The 10,115-nt window shown below is 35.8% G+C and overlaps 1 protein-coding gene across 2 annotated transcripts in view; it reads left to right on the top strand.

The window, feature by feature from the left end:
* Positions 1-6,643: 6,643 nt before the first annotated feature.
* The window catches only part of Nadsyn (NAD synthetase), a 14,887-nt gene continuing 11,415 nt past the window's right edge, over positions 6,644-10,115 (top strand). For both annotated transcript variants that reach the window (XM_017630520.1, XM_017630521.1), the window contains exons 1-3: positions 6,644-7,030; positions 7,096-7,185; positions 7,247-7,412. In XM_017630520.1, coding sequence (XP_017486009.1) covers positions 6,885-7,030; positions 7,096-7,185; positions 7,247-7,412 — 402 coding nt within the window. In that variant the 5' untranslated portion in view covers positions 6,644-6,884. The remainder of the gene's footprint in view (positions 7,031-7,095; positions 7,186-7,246; positions 7,413-10,115) is intronic.

The raw sequence follows: 10,115 nt of genomic DNA on the forward strand, positions 1-10,115 counted from the left end.
TATTGGTATCACTTTTGAATGGATTTTTTCGCTTTATGTTAAACCAATATGAAATTTGAAAAATTGTCTGCACATCAGCATCAAAAAACCCTTGCTAATGATACCCAATTGTTTATAACTTTGAGGTATAGTTTAGCCGTAAAAGGGGTGTAAAGAAAACACGATAGCCTATTTGTATTTAAGATAAGATGCCAAAAACCAAAAAACATATGGAAACATCATTATATTGCAATATATTCAGGGTCTTCATCAAAAGTGATATATTGATTTAATTATCATTTTATCTCGTTTATCGGAAGTTTATCAATTTATATGAATGCCGCTATTATTTTATATTTCATTATATAAGATTAAAAATGTTGTTTATTTTGGTTCACTTTGTGCCAAATGACGTTGTCGTTGATGCCACATCAAGTGATAACATGTCATGTGGTGAGTTGCGGTGTGGTGGAATTGGGTGTGGGATATATGGCGTTGTGAATTCGGGTGTGTTAGGCTTAAGAGGTGTGGTGAATTAAGGAGTCGTGGCTTTAGGTGTAGTGGATTTAGGTGGGGGGGGTTAAGGTGTGGGGAGTTAAGGTATGGTGAATTAATGTGTGGAGTAAGTTTTTAAGCGAAGGTGAGATAAGTTGAGGTGAGTGAAGTTAAGGGGTTATGATCTTTATCCTTATCTTCTTCATCTTCATCTTCATCTTCATCTTCATCTTCTTCTTCTTTATCTTTTCCTTTATCCTGATCTAAATATATCCATTCTTTTGTTAATTTACATATTCATTCCCACCATTGTTATTAGGTTAGTTATTTAAATTCTCCTTCCTCTTTGTCGTTATATTTAGGTTTCTTTGCTTTTATTTTAATTTCTATATTTATGCCTTTCTTCTTCTCCATACTCAACTTTACCTTCTTCTTTGTTTGAGTCTAATCTATTCATGTACATACATACATACATACATATTATTCCTAAACGGCTGCCTAGCACGTTTCTGTAATTCAATATCCATATTAAAGCCTACATTTAGGAGGCATTTCCGCCCCAAACATGTATATGCACGGCTATGCAATACTAATTGGTGTTACTTTTGAATTGATTATTCGCTTTATGTTAAACTAATTTGAAATTTTAAAAATTGCCTGCACATCAGCATCAAAATACCTTTCTAATGATATATAATTCTTTCTACCTTAGAAGTATAGTTTAGCCGTAAAAGGGGTGTAAAGGAAACATGATTGCCTATTTATATAATTGATTATCTTATTGTGGAAAAGCAACAATAATGTGAAAAATGGTAGAAGTGATAGATATTTCGGAAATCACCACATTTCTTCATCAGACTTCTTTCAGTAGGCTTCGAACTGACGATCCCACTGACTCAGCCAGTTGCCTGTCCACTGTGCTAAGTTCGTCTTGTAAATTATCGTTGCTTTTTTCCCACTTTTTCTTTTGTTATGCCAACNGTTGTTTATTTTGGTTCACTTTGTGCCAAATGACGTTGTCGTTGATGCCACATCAAGTGATAACATGTCATGTGGTGAGTTGCGGTGTGGTGGAATTGGGTGTGGGATATATGGCGTTGTGAATTCGGGTGTGTTAGGCTTAAGAGGTGTGGTGAATTAAGGAGTCGTGGCTTTAGGTGTAGTGGATTTAGGTGGGGGGGGTTAAGGTGTGGGGAGTTAAGGTATGGTGAATTAATGTGTGGAGTAAGTTTTTAAGCGAAGGTGAGATAAGTTGAGGTGAGTGAAGTTAAGGGGTTATGATCTTTATCCTTATCTTCTTCATCTTCATCTTCATCTTCATCTTCATCTTCTTCTTCTTTATCTTTTCCTTTATCCTGATCTAAATATATCCATTCTTTTGTTAATTTACATATTCATTCCCACCATTGTTATTAGGTTAGTTATTTAAATTCTCCTTCCTCTTTGTCGTTATATTTAGGTTTCTTTGCTTTTATTTTAATTTCTATATTTATGCCTTTCTTCTTCTCCATACTCAACTTTACCTTCTTCTTTGTTTGAGTCTAATCTATTCATGTACATACATACATACATACATATTATTCCTAAACGGCTGCCTAGCACGTTTCTGTAATTCAATATCCATATTAAAGCCTACATTTAGGAGGCATTTCCGCCCCAAACATGTATATGCACGGCTATGCAATACTAATTGGTGTTACTTTTGAATTGATTATTCGCTTTATGTTAAACTAATTTGAAATTTTAAAAATTGCCTGCACATCAGCATCAAAATACCTTTCTAATGATATATAATTCTTTCTACCTTAGAAGTATAGTTTAGCCGTAAAAGGGGTGTAAAGGAAACATGATTGCCTATTTATATAATTGATTATCTTATTGTGGAAAAGCAACAATAATGTGAAAAATGGTAGAAGTGATAGATATTTCGGAAATCATCACATTTCTTCATCAGACTTCTTTCAGTAGGCTTCGAACTGACGATCCCACTGACTCAGCCAGTTGCCTGTGCACTGTGCTAAGTTCGCCTTGTAAATTATCGTTGCTTTTTTCCCACTTTTTCTTTTGTTATGCCAACACAAGCTATCACTTCTACCATTTTTTCACATTATTGTGGCTTTTCCACAATAAGTTTTTCATTAAAAACGGCCTCAAGCTCATTGAAAATTGTTGACTATAATTGTTATAAGGCCATAAAATAACAAAAAAACAAATAACTTAAGGACGAGCACACCTAAAATTTAAACATTCTAAAAATAGAATTATTAGCAAAAACCAACAACCACAAGATCAAGTCAATTGCAGCGGAATAGCTGCGCTTGCTTGTGGCATAACAAATGAAAAAGTGGGAAAAAAGCAACGAATAGGCGCTGCGTGGTCTCTGTTAATGGTTGTTCTTCGGATTTTTTCATTGCCTCATCGGGGGTTCCTCAAGAAAGCAACAATAATGATGCGGTTAGACTTCAGTCCGAGGTCAATAACTCTGCCTTTCTCTAAATATTAAAAAAATGCTTTCAAGTTACTTTTTCCAAAAGTCGCAGTAGTGTCTCGACGTCTCTCAAAATAAACTTCAAAAAGTTCAAGCAATCAAAGACCTTGGTGTTATTTTCAGCTCTGATTTCCCTTCTAATAGTCATATCAGCCACATCATTTCTAAATCCTACGCTGTTCTTGGTTTTGTCAGGCGTAAGAGTTCAATGTGTTGTTACTCACATCTTTTGTTCGATCTAAGTTAGAATATGCATCTTTTATTTGGAGTCCATACCATGCAACATTAATTAACCCTCCGTTTGAGCATTAGTCAGCCGGGTGACTTTTCACTTTTGTTTTGCAAATATCTTTATGTTCTAATTTAGACAGTATGTTGGAATTTCGTTACTTTACTACGATTTTATTTAAGTTAACTTTAAGCCATATCTCAAGTTTTTAGCTCATACCTGTCCATACAGGTTTACCTGAAAATTCATTTGAAACCCTTTGTTGTAGTATTAGTCACCCGGGTGACTACGTATATAAGCACTCAATCTATGGGAACAGGACTAGGAAATGAGAGAAAAGTTTTATGTTTTTTTATTAAATATTATTTTTAAATAAAATTTGATAAGTATTTTGATTCATACAGCAAAAAAGTGTTAGAAACATTACCAAAATACACGAAATAATGACTTAGCAAGCCTGTTAAGTTTCTTCCTTCCTAGTATGTTGGTTACAAACCGGCTTTTCGAACTTTGTGCACCGCTTATGAGAATTGCGCTGACGCTTATCCTGCGAAGCGCATAGATAACATTTTCCCTGGATTTTGGTGCCGCCACTCGTATCAAACAGGGCTATCTCAGGCTTACATAGCGCCGATATCTCACCAATCGAATCACAATTTTCTCCAAGATACCATATTTGGTTGGCTTAGACGGGATGTATTGGCGAAAAGGAAAAGCGATAGTTGTTTCTCAATTTCAAATTGATGAAAGAAAATATTTGCGATATCGGAGCTGCCTTTTCGAATTGTCTTCTGGTTTCTCAAGTTCTGGAATCATCGAAACGAATACTCTTCAAAATAGCTAAAAATCGAACCATTGGCATTTATGCACCCCATCTTTGAGCATGAAGAGCCCACAAATCAATGACTCGATCAGGCTGCATCCAACTCAATGAAATTCATCGGAATCCACTCACGTTGTGGGCAATCTGGGTTAATGCTGTTGTATTCCGCTACAAAATATGCACCTCTTTGGTTCTTGTAGCGTATGATAAGATCTTGTATCATGTCACTGAAATGCCACTTGTTTCGACAAAAGTTTTTAGTTGATAGGTCCACCTGTAAGTATGGAAACAATGTAATAGAAAATCCGGTGTTTTGACAGAATTGACAGAATTGTAAAACGGAGTATGCCAGAAATGCTCCTATTTCAAGAGCTTTAAATGAATTCAATACAATCTCGAATTCTATCGAACTTGATTTTTCCCTTGCAAAAAATTTCTTTATTTTCTCTTTGATCTCGAAACTGTAGGGCGCCTTATGTTTTACACGTATCGTTTAAGTACCGAATTTCTGTATCTAGTCTATAAGGAACGTCTGCTTCATATTCCTGAAATAAATTACAATATTACAATACTATATTTGCAGTATACATTACTGTACAAGAGGATCAAAAAAAAAAAAAATACGAAACCCTAAAATGACTCGAAAATATGAGTGTTTTAATAAATGTAGTATATTAAACATGTTTTGAAGTGTAACAGGTAGTTTTGAAGGCGTACATAGCTCAACTTAGAGATGCTATTAAACCAAAAAACTAAAAAAATACCGGAAGTGGAAATATTATCTTTTGATCAGAAACTCATCAATTGTATCACCATTGATTTTAATCGAACGAAAGCATATATTAAATATGGCGCTCCAAACACTGGCGACTGATCGCTTTCTCTACCCGTAAAGAAATGCTTAACAGCGGTTCCGCGGGAATAGGCTTGACCAGGAGTAGCCTTGGTTCAATTGATCACTTGAGGGTAGTGCGCGCTCCTTATCAATTACATGTAAGATAAAAGTAAGCATTCCGATTTATTTCAGAATATTTCGAGGATACTTTCAAGAAATGAAAAGCTTGATTTGCTGAATTAAGGGGCTGTGAGATCGCCCCCATATTGAAAAAAAGCAGTCAACGTTTTTGCTTTCTCAGAGGAAAACTTGTAAGACTCCAACTAAACTAGGCCCGAACATTAGTACATATTTATGTATATTTTGTAGTCAAACCCCAAGTGGTTTTTTATTTGCTTTTATATTGACTGCATCAAAAAAATTGTAATTTTTCGTAGTTTGAATGGAATAATGGGTATTCCAATATTATTGGCTGTTTTTAATAAAAAAACAAGTCAACGTTTTCGTTAAGTAACGAAAATTACGGCATAACAATGCACTCCAGAATCTTACGAACCAGGAGATTTTACGAACCACAACGCTTTTAGTTAACATCTTTGATTAGTTTATAAGCCTTATTAAAAAAAAAACAAAATAAACTAAGTTAATTAAATGGCGTTTTATTACAAATTTTCGATTTATAAAACATTTCAAATAGGCTTTATTATCTATGAATTTAGGGGTATGTCTTAAAAAAAATTCATATTTATCCACCACTATAATCACGCTCTGTTTCTCGAAATTCACTTATAGTGTTTTCTTTTCTTGAAAAAAGGCTGCAATTATTCTACCTTGTGTTAGCGCTGTCACATTTTCATGTTCTTTTCTCAGCCTTTTCACAAGGCGTCGTGTTCTTTTCTCAGCAGGTTGCGATCTGATCCGGCGAAAGTGCTGCATTTTCCGCCCTCAAATAAACGTGAGGGTGAGAGTTGCATGGTTGATTTTTAATTTAATCTTGTAAAAATGCAATTATTTTCCCTATCAGAAATAAGTGTTTTGCTTTAAAATTGTTAAAGACTTACAGGCCAAGTGAATAATTCAGCTTTATTAAGTTCTATAAATAAATTGTGATGGAGTAGTATATTTTCTGTTTCATTCTCATATAAAGAACGCAAAATTTTCTCAGGTTTCAGGGCAACGCAAAGCAAGAGTTCCCATATAAAAGGGCAGAACTTTCTTTGAGAAAGGAAAACGCTATTAGTGATTAAACTTCCAACCCAACTCGATTAAGTAACCTCAAATGACGAATGTTTGGTCGATACGCGGGCAATTGAGTGGAATAGGTTAAATAGCTGCAGTTGCCATTTCAGGTGCTTAGCAGTGAAAAAATGCCAGACAAGAATAAACAATAACAATGCAAACGTGCTGCATAGCGTCACAGCGAATGTTTTGTGTTGCTGTTTTCATATCCTTGCAGTTGCATTAGCATTAAGGACTAGACGTGCGTCATCGCCTGGCGCTCAAACAAGTTATTTGTTAATTATTTAGACTAGCAATTTTACTTTTCTGCTGCTGCTGACATTGTACTTCCACTTAAATTGCTGCGGACGTCGAAAAGTAATTTGTTCTTTTTGGTTTATGCCTTGCAATGCAAACTGAATTTNATACTTTTCTGATTCTTAAATTGCTGCGGACGTCCAAAAGTAATTTGTTCTTTTTGGTTTATGCCTTGCAATGCAAACTGAATTTTTTGCTCGTATTAGTTCGTCAATGCCAGAATAATAATTCTCTTTTTCTACTTTATGATTGCAGATAGTTAACTAGGACACACCTGTTGCCCACAGCGTTTGTTCTCGTTGTTAAAATTGCCGCATTGGGCTTAACGAACACACTCATCCGATACTTGACAATAATCTTAAAGAAACATTTACAACATCAACGTCAGCTTTAAGCCTAAGAACGAACTCAAATTGAGGTTTGGGCGTACATTTTCTTACTGCCATTGCAACAGCGAGTGCTCTCGTCAACTGTCAATTGTAAACCGTGATTCAACAAAATGGGTCGAAAAATCACCGTCGCCATTTCAACGCTTAATCAGTGGGCACTCGACTTCGAAGGTAATTTGGCGCGCATATTACAATCCATATTGGAAGCAAAAGATATGGGCGCCTGTTATCGTACCGGCCCAGAACTGGAAGTAACGTAAGTTTTAGCGCTAGCGCTGCTTTGGTTTATTTTAATTAACATGGAATCTTGTGTTTCGTTAGTGGCTACAGCTGCGAAGATCACTTTTTCGAACCCGACACATATCTTCACTCGTGGGAGGTACTCTTGGAGATAATGCTCTCGCCGCTTTGGTAGGAGCCTCATTTAATAAAAAAATATATATATGTATAACACTGCTTGCTACTTTTTTAGTGAAAATATGCTTATCGATGTTGGTATGCCGGTCATGCACCGCAATGTTACCTATAATTGCCGCGTTGCCTTTTTCAATCGCCAAATATTGCTTATTCGCCCCAAAATGGCAATGGCCGATGACGACAACTACAGAGAATCGCGCTGGTTTACTTCCTGGACGAAGGTAAGGATTTTATTTGTCCTTAGAGTAGCAATCAAAACACGATGGGTTTCACCCAGCATTAACTTCACTCAAAACTACATAGCAATCAGGTACATATCGTCGTTTAAAGTACAAAACCGCATATCGTCATTCTACAAAAGCGCGTAACTGACATTGGCTGCCAAAAATGGGATTTGCTCACACAAGCTCTTGGCTCAATCCTTATTCATTCGTCTTGAAATATACTAGCCCGAAATGCGATTGCTTTATAAAATAGAGAACTATTTTGAAATATGAGTGTTTTTACGCTCTAGAAAGTAATTTCTACAACTTNCCTTGGCTCAATCCTTATTCATTCGTCTTGAAATATACTAGCCCGAAATGCGATTGCTTTATAAAATAGAGAACTATTTTGAAATATGAGTGTTTTTTACGCTCTAGAAAATAATTTCTACAACTTCACATACGCGGTTTTGCATTTTGCTTCATTGCGTTTGAAAGGCGTCACGCCGCCTTATAAAATAGCCGCAATTTTCTCTAAAATAATGGGATTGATTTAATATATCTCCATACCTTGTTCGAGTACTCTACCATGAGCACTTACAGAGATATGCAGTATGAAAAATTCGGTTTGTATGGAAGGTGCCACGCCCCAATTTTTCTTCATGACTAATCGATTGATTTTATATGTCTTGTACATACCAAGTTCCAGTACTCTACCATAAACGCTTGCTGAGATATAAAGTGTGAAAAATTTAGTTTGTATGGGAGATACCACGCCCCCTTCACTTAGCGCTATGAAACATACTTCACAACCTATTATCATACCTACCGAATGTACATACAAAATTTCAATTTCAAATCAGTCAAGCCGTTTTGGAGGAGTTCGACCACAAACACCTTGACACGACATTTGCTGATTTCGTTTCTACCAAAAAATGTCGCCTTTTCATTGCCCTTTTCTTTTTTCTTGTTCGATTCCAAATTAAAGGCAAAGAGTGAGAAAATTGTGTGTTCGTTTCTTAAAATGTCACACTCTTGNCTGATTTCGTTTCTACCAAAAAATGTCGCCTTTTCATTGCCCTTTTCTTTTTTCTTGTTCGATTCCAAATTAAAGACAAAGAGTGAGAAAATTGTGTGTTCGTTTCTTAAAATGTCACACTCTTGTAAGGCAAAAAAGGCACCTTTTCCGCCCTTTGAAGCTTTGACAGGGGAGATGGTTGCCCTGAAAATTAGATGAATGCTTAAAACGATAATATGATGAAATGCGTGATCCGGACAAGGACAAGAAGGTAAAACATGCCTTTTCAAAGGGTTAAGTGTAACATCAAACAAATTTTGCACCGGGGAAGGGCAACATTTTTTGGTAGAAACGAAATCACCATTAGATTTTACATACAAAAATACTAGGGCTTCTAAAAGAAAAAATACAGAAAATTTTTTATGATATGGACACCCTAATCGCCAAATTCCAGTACTCTATCGTTAACACTGCCAGAAGTATGAAGTATGAAAAATTCGGTTTTTATGGGAGTTGCCACGCCCCTTTTTCCAATAGCCTCAATTTTTCTCCATTAGTATGCTCTTGTTTTCATATTTCTCCACAACATGTTCGAGTACTCTACCATGAACACTTCTAAAGTTCCAGTACTCTACCATGCATACTTCCAGAGATATGCAGTGTGAAAAATTCGGTTTGTACGAGAGGTGCCACGCCCCCTGCACCTAGCGGTATGAACTTCTACCGCTTAGACATTGTTGCTTTTTCAATTTTTCCTAATAAAAACAATCGTGGTACAAAGCTCAATAAAAATATTAAAAAATAAAATGTTAATAAGCCAAAATAACATTGACAAATACATACACCCCTATGCTGTAATCCGTCGTAGATTCGATTTTGCTACGAATCTTAAAATTGGTATGCTGTAATCCGCGTTGCCGTATCGTAATTTCGAAATTCGGAGACCATATTCGAAATTCGTAATGTTGGTATGCCTGAATCCGACGTAGCTGTAATTTGTATGTATTTGTCGGAAATTTTCTACGAAGAGCAACTGGTGTCGGAGCGAAGCGAATTCTTTTAAAATATCAATAAAATAAAGTGTGGAAACGCAAAAATATGTATGTAAGTTGAAGTGTGAATAAAAAACAATGTATTATTAAATGTTTACAAAATTATCAAGTCGACAATCACAACAAATCGCTCCCAATACGAAAAACTGGTGAAATGCATGAGCGAAAGGCCGGACATTGAACGAGGCTTTTTAATAGTTAAAGAGGATGTGGTGGAATTTTGGGAAAGCGTGCAAGATTTAAAGCAACACAATATTTAGTTGAATGGACGCCCTTAAAAAGAGGGAGCATATATTTATCATTTAAGCTAAATGGATCAGAACTGTCTCGTAGCAATCTCCTTTGTATATTAATGCAACAGTTGACTGCAGCATGTTCTTCCTCCTGAGACAAAAGTGCACCGGCCACTGAATCCATTCTATTTTACTTAATTAAGGAAAAGCTTTTTCAAATACGATTAAACAATTTTTTTTAATTTCACTGTTCACTTGCGATTATATTTATTTTGATTTGTTTCNAAATTATCAAGTCGACAATCACAACAAATCGCTCCCAATACGAAAAACTGGTGAAATGCATGAGCGAAAGGCCGGACATTGAACGAGGCTTTTTAATAGTTAAAGAGGATGTGGTGGAATTTTGGGAAAGCGT

This window comes from Rhagoletis zephyria, unplaced genomic scaffold (assembly GCF_001687245.7).
Source record: "Rhagoletis zephyria isolate East Lansing unplaced genomic scaffold, Rhagoletis_zephyria_1.1 Rzeph_scaffold_07809, whole genome shotgun sequence".
NCBI classification, from domain to species: domain Eukaryota; kingdom Metazoa; phylum Arthropoda; class Insecta; order Diptera; family Tephritidae; genus Rhagoletis; species Rhagoletis zephyria.